Source organism: Gambusia affinis, linkage group LG17, assembly GCF_019740435.1.
Source record: "Gambusia affinis linkage group LG17, SWU_Gaff_1.0, whole genome shotgun sequence".
NCBI classification, from domain to species: Eukaryota; Metazoa; Chordata; class Actinopteri; order Cyprinodontiformes; family Poeciliidae; genus Gambusia; species Gambusia affinis.
Window position 1 is genome coordinate 16,668,974 of NC_057884.1, and position 16,113 is coordinate 16,685,086.

The following is a 16,113-nucleotide window of genomic DNA, read 5'->3' on the forward strand; positions in this document are numbered from 1 at the left end:
CCTAAAAGTGCTACTACCATTAACTATTTTCTTTTGTCTTCAACATAAAACCTGTCCTAAAGAGCCTTTATATTTATAATAAGATATTTATGTCTCATAAAATAGAACTGTTGTCACGCAAAAAAGTATTTTTTAGGAGAGATAAAATAAAGATTACACCACCTGGCTTTCCATGCCCCGGTCAGTCAGCTGGAAAAACGCAACAAGAACAATTATTTAAGGCAGATTCGACATAGAATGGGAATTCAATAAGGAAAACAAACACAAGCGTAATTAACAACTTTTCGTAAACAAATAACGCAACCAAAACACATTCAACAACTATATGCATTTGTTGTATATACATTTTTATGAAATATTGCTCTAAGTATGACGTTTTAGCCGAAAGTGCTGTCGGGTTTAATAAAGTTATAATACTCCCTTCCCAATATGGCGACACGCTGAGTGCAATTTGTGCTAGTCGTTGCTAATTGCTAAATTATTTGGACTATATATGAAATATTTAGATTCCAGGAAGTCACTGTGGTGTGACTATTGTTATACTGTTTAGCAAAACTATTTTTCCAGTGACTTCGAGATGTATCGCCGCGGAGCCGTAAAGAAGGACCCCAACAACAAACCTGTAAAGAAGGACGTGAGCGACAGCGATAAATACGCCGACCTCTTGGTTTTTGGTTATGCCTGCAAACTGTTCCGAGACGACGAAAAGGCTCTTTTCCACGAGCATGGAAAACATCTAATACCATGGATGGGGGACAAGAGCATCATGATTGATAGGTCGGTTGAACAAACGTAGACTGAAACATTATGCTAACTGTTTCTGCTAATCGTTAGCCTGTTTCAAATTTCAAGGGACTACTCCAGAGTTTATGTTGCAGAAGCCTGACAAGACCCGAAACAAACGCCGAATGCTTTCTTCCTGTCTGCTAACCTATCTTTACAAGTGTTAAACTGCAAAATACTATATGTAGTTTATACAGTAACATGCTAATATGCAAAGGCCATCAGCCCTTGCTAACTTTAGCCACAACAGAATACCTACACGTCGGTCAACATATTTCATTTGTCAGATAAAACTGCTGTAGTACGAAAATTAAACGATGTCAAAAATTGATGAAGATTTTTGACTAAGATTTGTTTTTAGTATAATTGTTTTCTAGATTCTGAAATCACAATTATAACACACATTTGTCTATAATTTCACAGTTCTTTTAAAGCAGATGTATTTTAGACCTCTACTTTCAGCATTTGAAACAAAATGCCATTATTATTCATATTTATTATGTTGAGCTGGAATAGAAATGCACCTCTCACAGATTTTGTAGCTGATTACTGATCACCAATTTTCCAAATCTCTGATTAGTTGGTTGTGACCTCAGTTTGCCTTTTTAAATTATGTATTTCAAGAAAGTACATTTCCCCCACGCCCTGGACAAATGAGATAAGCTGGTTTGAGAGTAAAACGTTTGATTAGAGCACATCCTAAATTAAAGTTTTCTTTCTCTGCATCACTAAAATCTTCAGATACAATAATATCCTACCTATACAAAAAGAATAGCATAAAATAGAATTTACCCCTTTATATTTTAGATGAAAAAGCTTTGACAATAAAGCCAGCTTCTTGTTATATCCGGTAATCAAATTTCCAGTTGTGTATGATCACATCTGTAGATATTACTGTAGATATTTAATTTTAAACCACTCACACAAACTCAAAAAAAAAAAAAAGATAACTTTGAGTGTTATTCACAGATTTTTAGTATCTAACCGGCTGATCAGTAATCAGAGCCAATCCAGGATGATATATGACAATCCCTATCATCAGAACATTTCTTGGTGCATCTCTGTCTAGAACAAATAGGATTATTCTGGTCAGCTTTGCATACTGGCATGTTGTATAAATTTCCTCTGGAAACCTCTGATTGCTAAATAAATATCATGATATTCACTCTGTCAAATTGTTTCTTCCCTTTCAACTGCTTTGACTTTCAAGTGATCAATTTGACATTTTAGTTTGTTGATAGGCATCATCCCAGAGAATATTCTAACTCAGAATAAGTTCCTCTGATCAAAATGATTCAAACGTTGCATCAGCACTGTTTTCTTGTTAAATTGTGCATCTTATTGCTATTGCTATGTTATTTACTTGAATCATCTTGGTCTGCAGTGGTCCAGCCTTTGTTTCATTTGTACACGATTTGTATGTGTGTCTTTATCACATAATCAAGTTTTTCCCCAGCAAGTTAGGCTTAGAGGGTCGTTCCAAACCCTGATTGTCAACAACAGCACCCCATTTCTTTGTCTTCATGAAGAAACTACATCAGAGAGATGCCATAGAGGGACCCTGGAATATATCCTCCATTTGGGTTCTTACGGATAGGTATTTATGTGCTCGGGTTTGTGTGAATGTAACTTTCTTTGCAGATTTAGAAGTAATGATGAGTGTTACAGGGGGGATTTGAACCCTGTAAGGTAAGAGGCGAGTTGCTTTGTTTGTCTTCTTTTTCTTTTTTTGTATTTCTTGTTTTTTTGAATCTAGGTTTGCTTATAAAACAAAATCTGAAATGTAATCATTCTTAATCTTAGGAATTTTAAGAAAAGAATATATGTAGTTAAAAAAAATCTGCATCAAAATATCTTGGTAAGTAGGTCTAGGTTTATTTGTTTATTTGTTTAAACTTCTTTCACTCTAATCCTGTTTATCATTCAACAGATATGATGGGCGGGGTCACTTACATGACCTTTCTGACTATGACAGTGGGTCATGGAATACATCCTACCAGCTGTCAGAGGAAGAGGCCAGGATTGAGGCGCTGTGTGATGAAGAGCGATACCTGGCTTTGCACACCGACCTTCTGGAAGAAGAGGCAAGACAAGGTATGCAAGATGCTTTTTCTGACATTCAGCTATGAATGCAAATATACAGCATAAAAAAGTTAAATAATCGTTGAGACTGGTTATGTTTTTAATGGTATACCTTTATGAAAGGAGTGGGGAGAATGACATCCATTTCTCCCCATAATCATTTGCCTATGTTTGTCAAAAAAATTACACTAGGAAACATTAGTAGTGTGAACTCTATAGCAAGAGCTCTCTTGCTATAGAGTTCACACTACATTATACACTCGTCTCTATACATTGCTTTATAGAGACGAGTCAGGACTGCAGAGTAGGTTTTGTAAAGACAAAATCTGAATCTGGGGCCACCTCCTCCTCTGTTTAGTAAATTTTTTTCTGGGTGGGGGGTCTAGGTTTTTTCTGCAGTTGGGTGTAACACAAAGTGCCTTTTTGAAGGTTCAGAGCAGAAATTCTGTCATAAAACCACTGTATTGTAGGCACACAAATGCTTTTAATGCCTACACATACTGTTTATGCGTTAAGTTTGGACTTGCATGCAGAGTCCCACAGAAATAAATATCTTTGGAGAGCAGCTTGATCGCGCTCCAGAGCACATTCAAAACTGTTAAAGCCTACAGTATATACAGAGAAGAAAAAAGCTAAAGAGAATGCTGTATTTTGTTAATCTATTTATAGCCTAAATACAGGACCAGGTAGTTTATCTTGTTGAGGAAAGAAAGAAAGTAAGGAGCGGAAATTAATTAGACTTTAACAAGCGCAGAGCGCTGCACAACTAAATGCGCATGCAGCTCCCCGCTCATCATCCCAAAATATTTACACTTAGTGTGCCCTGTGCTTTGCAACAGCTTCTGACTCAATCATTAACCCTTCTGCGCTTAGCGCGTCACTCAGGAGGACCGCAGCAGATGTCACAGTCGGACAGCGGGGAGGCAAAACCACACATAAAATCCTTGTCAAAGCGCATGCCTGGACCACGCACAGCGTTAAAAGCTTGTGGGTCCAATTGACCCATCTCTTAAGACCGAGGGAGGGTGAAAAAAAGCTAAAAAACGGAAGAGGTTGCGCTTCTTACTCAAATGGTGAATTAAAGCAGTACGATCGTAATTAAAATAATATGTTGGGTTTAATTCAACCTCAGGCTTCTGATTAACTAGTACAGATTTCTGCTCTGAATGATGTTGTGAGGCTGCGCGTTCAGACCCTAGCAGGTGAAACGCTCATAATTTATGTGGAGTTGTTTAATTTCATGTAATATATGTAGTTATTGGGGCCAATAACTACATATATTGTAGTTATTGAGTCAGTGGTGTTTGTCACTGCGGAAAATAAGTTAGATGTGTTCATCCGCTGAAAGTGTGATATGATCTGGATTCACGGTTCGACTTGCTGAATATTAGCTAAACTGCATAAAAATTAAATCCATCTGAATAGGGCATGTCAATATTATTTAAAAATTGATGGGTAAAAATAAAATATGACAGATTTATTCTGACGCTGTCAGTCAAAATAAAGGACAACATAAAAGTCTAGCATGACCTTTGATGGCCACATAAAGTTAGTACTACCAATAACTGTTTTCTATGCACCTTCGTTCTTCTGTGTTTAAAGTGGACCACCTCTGTCTCAGTCTTAATAGCTAATGCTTAAATCCATTTTGACTTTAGGATGTCTAGGACACTTGCATCTCAGATGCTTTAGATCATAGTTATACTGATTATTTTGGTGACAAAGTACTTTTTGTGATTGACAGACTTAATGACTGCCATTGAATTAATACATAGGTGTTTTAAGTGAAATATGGCGTCCTGTGCCCAAACTGACAGCAAAGAATGAGACAGCTAATGGTTTGAGTTACACACACTCCTTGCAGAAGGTTCATTGTGCAGACTGTTCTGCCCTTGAATTTGGAGGCTTGACCCCATTCGCTCTGTCTATTACCCGTCTGACCAGTGAAAGGGCAATAGGAGAAGAATTGATAGATGTCATGAATTTTAACAGAAAAGTTTTTCTTCTTAAAGTTTCTAAAGAGCCTCCTCTATGAATGTATTTGTGAAAAGAAAAGAAATACAAATGACTGTTGTCATTTTAAAAGGCAGCTTTTGTTGGCCTCATTCAAATTAAAGCAACTTTTGAGTTTTATTTTCAACATAATGCAAGAATTTTACCTTAATGAAATACTCCATATCGGAACCAAGAAGCTGTTTTCAGACCCGCGATAAACAAAACCAGGAGAGATTTGATTGTGTGGGTAAGGCAATCTGACCCAACAGCAGGTTGCACTCTGCAAGTCTGAACTAAACGGCTCCTGCTGCAGGGTACAATTTTTATCCTGGGATGTGAGTGAAATCAATATTTGCTTGCAGCTTTCTGAACTAGTCAGGTTTAGGCTGCTAATGTAATATACTGCCAGCTTTATTTTCAGGCAGTCTAGATGTTGGCCTTGTGTTTACTTTCTTGTTTTCGTCTGAAATGTGTCTTTGCAATGAATCCCTCTTTCCCCCTGGGGCTTTTTGTAGTCCATTCTGATCCTGTTCTTTTTTTCTGTGAATGTAAAGAAAATATCTAAGTGAAAAAATCCCTAAAAATACTTGCAGCTAAATAAACATAAAGTATGTATATATATATATATTTTTTTGATGCTGCAAATAAGGTCATGTCTTACTTTGAGTAGCTTTCCTTTAAACTGCGATTCCAGACCTGTCTCTTTAAAGACTTTATTATTCTGAAACAATGAACTTTAGTCATCTGCCCATATTTTTGACTTATTTTACCCATTTTTCTTTCAGACTAGCCTGTCAGAGTGATAGGAGACACAATGCATGTCATATTTATTCGCCCATAAGCAATATTAAAAATAGACATCCTGATGGATGAAGTATATTTTCCCTCTTTGTCTTGACAATTTCCTTTGTACATTTGGGATGGGTGATATGGACTTAAAATTCATGGCATTATTTTGTGGCATTTATTGCGATAATGATGAAAGTTATGATTAAAATGTATTTAAAACTTCATCACAGTCATTTTTGGCCACAGATCTGACAGTGCATACAGTGGGAGCACAATCAACACAGACTATGTTGTTAAAATTAAATATCTCACTATGTGAACGGGCTACTTTGGTACAGCAATTAGAATAATGGATGTAGTTGTGCCACTAAGTAGAATACAAACAATATTTTACTGTCGGGAGACAGTTTTATGTATCAAATGTGTAACAACAGACATCTTTATAAAAGTTACCTATTGCAATTTTAACATGGAGCAGTTTGAGCTTGTTAAAATATTGGCCTTGTAACTTATTGAATACGTGACAAGGTCTCAATTAGTTCTCTTTATTTTATGTGAAAATGCTAATTTTTCTGTATGTATGTCTCCGTTTTACAGAGGAAGAATACAAACGATTAAGTGAGGCCCTGGCTGACGAAGGCACTTACAATGCAGTGGCCTTCAAATACAGCGCTGACTACTACGATCCCTCACAGCCCACAGAAGAAGAGGAGGCTAACAAGCAACATGGTGAGAACGTGTCACAGGTCTATTATTCTTAGAATAGATACATCCATCTGCTTTTCACTGGCAGATACTGATTGCTTTCAGATCAAAGCAGTTAATTCCTGTTTTTTGAAGAACTATAACCCATACAAACTACTGTGTAAATGTGTTCATTTTAGAAGATTATCCTCATGTATGCATATGTTCCTAACCTTAATTTGGATCTTACTGCACAGACACATGGAAGAATATGCCATTTGCTTATCTATCTGCAGATATTACATTTGTTAGTTTTCATTTTTGGTGCACTTAAAGAACAGGGAGGAAATTGAAATTTTTAACTGATGTGTAGCTCTAATTGAAAGTATAGATGAAAACTATATTTACTTGAGGCAATAACAAAGCACAAAGGTTGTCAGAATCAAAAGAAAATAAGTGGAATAAGAATATTAAATATCTTTTTCTTGTGTTAATGCTCTTCTTCTGCATTGTTTTCTTATTCAAGTGACCTTAAAAGTACAATTAAAATACCGGGTTTGATCAAAATTCTGCACTATAAAAACTGAAACAAAACCAACTGACAAAAGACATAATATAGCAGACAAAAATAGGAATTGACAAGAATGACAAATTACTCATGAAGCCCTAATTATTGCAAAACATAGAGGAATAAACATCTTGTGTTAATGCTTTAAAACCTTAATCATTTAATGGTTTTATTTATTAAATCTCTTTATTGCAAGTATTTACATACACAGAGTTGCAGACACAATCAGCAGCCATTCCAAGAACATTTAGAAATAGGTTGAGGGTATGGAATTAATTTACTGTATATATAGGACATGCTGTGATATTATATATAACTATTGGTGAAAAATGGGAAGAGCGCTTTCCCAGTCATCCCATAATGGGTCGCTTTGTAGCAGGAAAGAGTAAGTCATGCTCTAATACTTCGGTGTGTTTAATGATGGTAATAAACAGAAGAGGTTCAGAGCTGTTCTTTATAGCCAGTGTTTGGTAATGACTTTCTTAGTTGCTGCCAGAATGACCTTTAAAAGCAGTGCATCATTCTTATTTAAATCTTCAGAGGCATGCAGAAATATATTATATAAGCATATTGGAATATTATATTACAGGAGAAGCTGTGATTTCCACAACGACAGAGGCTACATCCTTTCTGAAGGCCTAGATTTTAGGACAGATCCAGTAGATGTGGGGATGATCAATCATTGGCTGCTTAAATCCTCTACAGGATTACATCCTGTTTGTTTTTCATTTCTGTTTTTTATTAAAAAAGTTAAAATAAAATAAATAATCTTTTGTTTTCCCCCAGCAGATTTGAGACCATCTTTCGAGCTTGAACCCGTTCATTCCTGTTCAAAATTTCTTTTGGGATTGTTGAATAATTTGAGTAAATTTTTGCCAGCAAACATAAAAGCATTTTAGTATATTCAGCAAACATTGCACTTCAACCAGATCCAAGCACATTACCTCTTACAGCCTCAGTCAGCTTTACTCCCCCAACCACAATTTAACTTCTTACGCTTGGATTTGCCTCTGTATGGATTATGCAAGATACGGCAGCTTTCTGTTAGGAAACCTGAATGCTTTTGAGTATGGTGTTGTAAAAGGTTTTCTTTAAAGGGTAAGAGCCCAACCATGTAGCACTTTGTTTTTGATCAATAAATCTTAAAATCTATTTTGTAATAAGCATAAAAATAAAGTAGAATTATCTTTTGAGCCATCTGACTGACTCTGTGCTCCATTAGGTTGTAAAAAAAAAATTCACATGTCCAATTAAATGAAGAACATTTAAGTAATAGAAACAAGCTGATGGCGGGAAAATTAATATGCCTTTAAAATAACTTGCATCACAAGGTCCAATAGCCTAAAATTGAGATTAAACCTCACAAATAGTGGGGGAAAAAAGTAGTCTCTGGTGCACTCCTCCAATTTACATATTTGATGTAGTGGTTGCTGGAGGCATTTCCAATAGGCTGACAGATAAGCAGTGATGCTTTATATTCTCTTCGAGGAACATTTGTTGAACAGTGGTATTAAAAGGTCTGCTGAAAATGCCAATATTTGAATTTGCCTTTTGGGAAAAGGCCTGTGTGGTTCAGGTGGCTGAGTTGAAGCACATCACTGGCATTATTGAAAATGCTGATTTATTAAAATAAGCACAGACCCTTCCCACAACAGTCCTCTCAAAGAAGTAGTTGACAGAAACAGATGCACAATGATATTATAAATAAGATCATTAGCCGTATTTTATGTCCCTAAGTGAAAGCCAAACACGCCAGAAGGTTAATATCGGTGTGATTTATATGCTCTCTGTCAAAATACAACTAATGGGTTACTGTAGGCAAAGCTGAAAAATCTTACTCCATTACTTGGCAGACATTTCATAACACTCTACTTGATTTAATTTTCTTTAAAAATTAAGTTCTTTATTTGCTTTAAATCTGTTTGCTTTGTCTCTACTGTCTTCAATAGAAGTTTATAAACACAACAATTTATGACTTTTGAGTAATAAATTTTTTGACAACTGTTTTTTCATATTGGTTTTCATATTCACCAAATTTGATCAGAGATTTGACATGAGATGGAATGAACAGTAGTCAGCCTTGTCAAAAGCTAATTTAAAGATTGTACCCATGGGTTATTACACGTGTCCAGGCAAATAAAATCCCCTGGTCTGGCAGAAAGTTTGAGTTTTTTTACAGATCATTGTGGCTTTGTATTAAATTAAAGTGCCCCTTTATCATTCTGCAAACTCCCTGCAGTACTACATGAAAAATTTAATCTCGTCTCTGTCTGACCTCTATGCTGTTATCAAGATGAAGGTAAAGGCTAGGGTGGTATTTCACTGTGATATATTCCTGAAATGAAGAGAATGATGGAAGAAATGTGTCTTATTAATTTTTTTTTAGGTTTTTCTGAAATTCTGTGTTTTCCTTTTGCTTGTTCAAACCTTGTTGAAATCTTGTATCAGATTTTTATTTTATTTCAAAGGATAAATAAGAAGGATTCTCAATGTTTTTGTTCCATTTTCTTTTCACACTCAGAGGAAGCAGAGCCTGAGGAAAGTGAAGAACCATTTGTTGCCCCCCCAGGACTTGCTATCCCACCAGATGTGGAGCTGGTGAGTGCAAATATATCTGCTGCCTCGTGGCTAGAGTAGCCTATTGTAGTCATATATACGTATATATACAGTATTTATGAAGGCTGTATGCTTCTTTTAAGGTGAGGTGCTATAACACACAAAATTCTTGCTTTACTGTGTTCTTCAGTTTTACAACCATGGCTGTTTTGTTATTATATGAATGTTTCTAATTTAAGTGAATTAAAAATTAACACTGACCCTTGGGATTTTGTAAATAGAAGTCATTTTGCCTGTACAGTGAGAACAGAGTAATTGTGAGTGGTGACAGTTTATTTAAAATCCATTTTACCTGTACATTTCTACAGTTTGGAGTCCATAGCTTTTTAAGTATAACCACTGTGAAACAATCGGAGATTAATGCTGTATTCATTTCATTTTACAGTTTTTGATCTACATTAGTAATTCAGACCTTGAAGTAGAAAGACCTACAATAAACCTGGCTTGGTAGATTTAAAGTGAAGGATGAGAAGCATTCAGGAATCCATGGTCAAAACAATGTGGAATGGTGGTCAGAGGCCAGAAATCAAAAATGACCGATCTGTCTTTTTGTAAATCTTTGGAAGGAAGAAAAAATATCAGCAAACTATTTTAGGCCATTACAGTTTTTGTTTAAGCACCACTTTAAAAACATGTTTTATGGCCTTCCTGCAATCAGTGATCATTAATTATTAATATCTGGAGCAGCGGCAGTGTCACACCTTGTGTGTGAGTGAACAGTCCAAGTAAGCTGTTATTTTGAATCAAATACAAAATGATGGTAGCCATAACATTTTAAACTGGCTGAAGGATTTTGTATTACTGATTAAATAACTGTGTTGTTAAATAGCTCACTCAGTTACATGGTTCACAGCAAGAATGTTGTTGTCAACAAGACGGTTAGCACTTCCAGTTTGTGATTGGAAAAAAAAAAATTGGCCTTTTGATGTTTCACCTAGTTACAGGTTATTACAGGTTAGGGCAGGGGTAGGCTCTCCTGGTCCTGGAGGGCCGGTGTCCTGCAACTTTTAGATGTATCTCCACTTCAACACACCTGAGTCAAATAATGAGGTCCTTAGCAGGACTCTGGAGAACCTGACTGCACTTAGGCGGTGATTCAGCTGTTGGATTCAGGTGTGTTGAACCAGGGAGACATCTAAGAGTTGCAGGACACTGGCCCTCGAGGACCAGGAGTGCCCACCCCTGGGTTAGGGGAAAGCAAGTTGAAAGTCATCCAATTTTTAACATTTGCCATTTAATGATGCAGCTCTAATTTGTTCATAAAATTTATGCCCCATATCTTGTTGAGATTTTAGATTATAAATAGCCTGTCTAGCTGGCAGAAAAAAGAAAAGTTCCTAAAATTCAAATATTTATTGTTTTACATAAATGGAATAATATATTTTTATTACTATCTTAAAAAACAAAAAAAGCAGGAGCCTGATTTCTATTTAGCTTATCCAGCAGATCCTGCCACATAAAATATTTTTGTAATGGTAACTAATGGAAAGCTTGGCGTATGAAATAGGACATCGGTTGTTAGAAAGACCTGTGCTACATCCTTCCACACATTTTTATATTGGTGTAGGTTCCTTATAGCAGAATACAACTACTGGTTGACGCAACATCTAAAATAGAAACAGTTGTACATAAGGCTAAAATATTTAAATCTGGTGTCAACAGATGGTATCCCAGTGACTCCCACTTTCTTATGCATGAGAGGAAAGAAAACAACCTAATTGTTGTTTTCATGGGATGCGTGCATATTCAACAGCCCAATATCCAGTTCAGGCAATAAAGCTTCAGTGGAAATAAATTGCCTTCATACTAGTCTTTCTAATTGCATTTCACTGGTCCACATTTCTCATAGTGAATGTTATAAACAAAACTTTCTTTAAACATGTTACATTCACTACCTTGACTGAAACCTTATGCAACACCACATACAAAGTATTATTTTAGTGTTTTCAGATTTATTTTTGTGAAGCATACTAAAGTTGCTACCTAATTTCTGTTACTTTGCAAGACCTAATATTTTCATCTGTAATTTTTAAATTTCCTTTATGTGTGTTATCCAGCTTTATCCAGCGTTCTTATTTTAGTTTTTCTGAATAAATACCTTTGCACAAAACAAATTTTTCTCTGTTTATATTTTACTTTTGTTTATCAATCAATCAATCAATCAAATTTTATTTGTATAGCATAGCACGGCGGTTTTCAAAGTGTGGTAGCGCCTCCTCGCCAGAGCACTTTAAAAAGCGCATCAGGGAAAAAATAAACCGAAAAGTTATCTGCTTGCTGTCTACTACAAGCAGACAGAAAATCAACTCTGTGGATTTAGGAAAAAAGTATCTGTGGGGTGGCGTGTGGAGTGATCAGCTGTTTTACAATGTTTCTGGAAGTTTGTTCCAAATTTGTGGTGAATAGATGCTGAATGGTGCTTCTCCTTGTTTGGCTCTGGTTCTGGGGATGCAGAGCAGACTAGAACCAGAAGACCAGTGAGAGGTCTGGAAGGTTGATACTTATCAGCAGCAAGATCTTTAATGTATTGTGGTGCTAAACCATTCAGTGATTTAATAAACTAACAACAGTATTTTAAAGTCTATTCTTTGAGCTACTGGGAGGCAATGTAGGACTTTAAGACTGGTGTTATGTGCTCTATCTTTCTGGTTTTAGTCAGAATGAAGCAGCATTTTGGATCAGCTGCAGCTGTTTGATTGATTTGTTGGTCAGACCTGTGAAGACGCTGTTGCAATAATCAATGAAGATAAACGTAAATCCCAGAATTTGTCCGTCATTAAGGTAGTTTTAATCAGTCTCTCCCTATTCATCATTTCCCGGATGATCCGTCCCGCTATATCTTTGTTAATGTCAAGTTAATTTATTACCTCTGAATGACGTCAAGCTTCGCTGCGCTGCTTAAACTGCAAACATCGAGACCAATATGAACAGCGGTTGGCAATAGTTATAATGGCAAGTTAGCACCGTTATAATTATTAATATTACGGTAAGTGTCGCAGCCATCTGAGCTGTGGAGCTGCAGGAGGAGCTCTGTGCGCTGCGACATCAAACTCAGGGCCTTAACGCAGAATCTGGAGTCTGGGGGGAGGGGGACTTTAAATCCTTCTTAGAGTTTTCCAGACAACAGTGGACCACACAAATTACTCACGTTTTTTATTTTTTGTACTGTTTTTTGTACAATCTCCTCTTCAGTTCAACCTTATAAGTGGAGACACATTGTTGATGTTACCATTATAAAATAGCTTACAATTAGGTATTAGCAAAGATCAATGTGATTTTCACAGGAGGCAGAGCGTTATTGCATACTGCTGAAAGTAACTAAAAGTTGCTTTTAATGTATAACTTAGATTTACTTTCAAGTCAAGTAGTCAGTACATATAACAAAATGTTTACTTTTCAAGGAGTAATCAGAACCGATTTTTCATACTTTGAAAACCCCTGGTATAGCACATTTCAGCAGCAAGGCATTTCAAAGTGCTTTACATCAAATCAAACACAGTAACACAATGCAACATAGAATCAACAATCAAAACACGACAATAAGTCAAGTTCCATCATTAAATTTTAATTGATTATGTTTCAAATATAATCTTAAACAGGTGGTTTTTTTGTCAAGATTTAAAGGAAGTCAGTGTTTCAGCTGTTTTACAATTTTCTGGAAGTTTGTTCCAAATTTGTGGTGAATAGATGCTGAATGGTGCTTCTCCTTGTTTGGCTCTGGTTCTGGGGATGCAGAGCAGACTAGAACCAGAAGACCTGAGAGGTCTGGAAGGTTGATACAACAGCAGCAGATCTTTAATGTATTGTGGTGCTAAACCATTCAGTGATTTATAAACTAACAACAGTATTTTAAAGTCTATTCTTTGAGCTACTGGGAGGCAATGTAGGGACTTTAAGACTGGTGTTATGTGCTCTATCTTTCTGGTTTTAGTCAGAATGCGAGCAGCAGCATTTTGGATCAGCTGCAGCTGTTTGATTGATTTGTTGGTCAGACCTGTGAAGACGCTGTTGCAATAATCAATGCGACTGAAGATAAACGCATGGATGAGTTTCTCTAGATCTGGCTGAGACATTAGTTCTTTAATCCTAGAAATGTTCTTCAGGTGATAGAAGGCCAACTTTGTAACTGTCTTTATGTGGCTCTGGATGTTCAGGTCAGAGTCAATCACTACTCCTAAGTTTCGGGCCTTTATAATAGTTTCATTAATTATAGTCATTATTTTTACCTTTTTTAATGATTTCCACAATGTTTGTGTTGCAATTTGTATTTACTGATTGTTATTCTGATCTCCATTTAAGCTAGTTGAATTTTACAATTGTGAAATCAAACCAAAATAACTTCTCTGTAATATATATGAACTGTGCCACCCATAAAACTGCTTAAACTGCTTACTTAAAGTAGCTTGAAAACGTCATAGATTAGTCAGTGTATACAAAATGTCTCAGACAGCTGTGAAATGACATGATTGAAACAAAATGTCCTCATCCACACTGCTCCATTGTAGGACCCAAAAAAGTGAAATGGTTTAGATCCATCATGAAGAAAAACAATAGATTGTGTCTCTAAACTCCAGAAACTAAACTGTTTCTTTTATCTCTTTTCCACCATTGATCCAGTGAGAGCAGCAACAATTATCAGTATCAAAGACCCATACTCTACATATCTGACATCAGTGCATTATTTGTGTTTGTGCTGCTTAAAAAAGACTAATAGAATTTTAAAGAGCATTAAACATCATCTACATACTTATTGCAATAAAACCCCCAACAAAATACTGTGACCCATATCACTCTTCCCTACTGCAAAAGGACCAGCACATCTCTGGTGCAAAATTTTTTTTTCTTTTTTTTTTTTTCTCCATTATTTTTTTCTATTGGATTTAACCTGTAAACATAGAAGTACATTTTCTACACCCTTCTCCCACAATTGCACATTTAAAAAGGGTTCTTGTATATCAATATGTCCTTATGTGTCACAAATGCATTGATTTTGGATTTTGCAGGTAGCTGGCATCCGCTTTAGCCAATTTCATGACTAATATTTATATTGACTTTTATCTTAATAAGATGTGTACTCTATTAAAAATACTCACACTTCTAACAACTTTCTTGGTAATTGCTATAATTAATCACTGAAAGCATACATTGTGCAAAATAATACACAAATAGTGGACCATCTCACATTCCCCTGATCTTCATCCTGAATGTTCTTTTATAATTACGGTAATATCACAATTGGCTTAGAGCTCTTGGCATGAAAATGTTTCGGACATCAAATGCCTTATGTCCTTGGGCGAAAAGGCAGTTGTTACTGTATGCTGCATCTTAATGCTGGCTAATTCATACTTATACGACTGATGCTCAGCTTTTACACATTTTCTTACACCTGAGTTATTTTAGTACTTGTGCAGTTAATTTTTATTCTTATTGTGCAAGTGAGAAGATTGTTACTGCATTTATGCTAATTCGTTTTTCCCTTCCTCCAGCCGGCAACCATCAAGACTCACAACATCATTGAGAGGACGGCCAACTTTGTGTGTCAACAGGGGGCTCAGTTTGAGATCGTGCTGAAAGCAAAGCAGGCCGGGAACTCGCAGTTTGACTTTCTCCGGTTTGACCACTATCTGAACCCATATTATAAACACATCTTGCGGGCCATGAAGGAAGGTCGATACAACCTCGTCTCTTCTAACAAGCAGGACCAGTCGCAGGGTGAGTTTCTCAAATCCTTTACTGAATCCGCAGCTATGGAACTTTATTTTTGTTTTTTGTATGACCCAGGAAAATGATTCAATGATTCAGAAGCATCATTAAAGGCATAAGGTTAAATACATTCATGTCCATGATACTTGTTTCCATAGTACTTTAGCATATTCAGTCCCAACACTATCTGCATTAATATTTGATATGTGTGCATTCATTCAGTAAAAATTGCAGTTTTTCTCTTCTTGCTAGACTCAAATTCAGATGATTCTGATGATTATGGAGATGGAAGCTATCTTCATCCCAGTCTTTTTGCTCCGAAGAAATGTTCTCGCCTGGAAGAGCTGACAAAGGTAATTTCAGAATACAGATGCTTCATTGTCTGGCTGATTTCTTAGAATTATTTTTATTGTATATTCTAGGCCCTTTTTTTCTTTGCATTTTTAGAAACAATTTTCCCTTGAAATTTTGAGATATGAATGTCCTCAGCATCTTGTAGCAGATGCTATAAAATTTTTTAAAAACAAATATATTAAACGGAATTTGTCTTGTTGAAACTTCACATGCAGAAATGGGAGTTTTATTTGTTGGCAGCCACTTTTGTTCCCTGCTATTTCCCTAGTGTACTTAGACTGATTTTAGTACATTCTTCAGTGAGTTGATGTGTCATGTTGGGAAAGGGTGGAGAAGCTTTACATTTTTAATGTTCTGTTTGCCAACAACAATGATAAACTGTCTATTAGTATAGTTTTATTTTAAACAAAAGTAACATCACAGAGTTTAAGATTGTATATTTTTTATTGAATAGTGTCTTTAAGCTACTGTTTAAGAACATCTTTTGAAAGTTATGTGCATCCTCATCCCTGTTTCTTAGTATCCGATAATTACTGCCT

The 16,113-nt window shown here is 36.0% G+C and overlaps 1 protein-coding gene across 1 annotated transcript in view; it reads left to right on the plus strand.

Moving 5' to 3' along the window:
* The first annotated feature begins 428 nt into the window (after positions 1–428).
* Positions 429–16,113, plus strand: part of LOC122846934 (splicing factor SWAP) — a 53,308-nt gene continuing 37,623 nt past the window's right edge. Inside the window, exons 1-6 of the mRNA XM_044144196.1 lie at positions 429–777; positions 2,714–2,877; positions 6,247–6,378; positions 9,423–9,499; positions 15,004–15,229; positions 15,473–15,573. Coding sequence (XP_044000131.1) covers positions 578–777; positions 2,714–2,877; positions 6,247–6,378; positions 9,423–9,499; positions 15,004–15,229; positions 15,473–15,573 — 900 coding nt within the window. The 5' untranslated portion in view covers positions 429–577. The remainder of the gene's footprint in view (positions 778–2,713; positions 2,878–6,246; positions 6,379–9,422; positions 9,500–15,003; positions 15,230–15,472; positions 15,574–16,113) is intronic.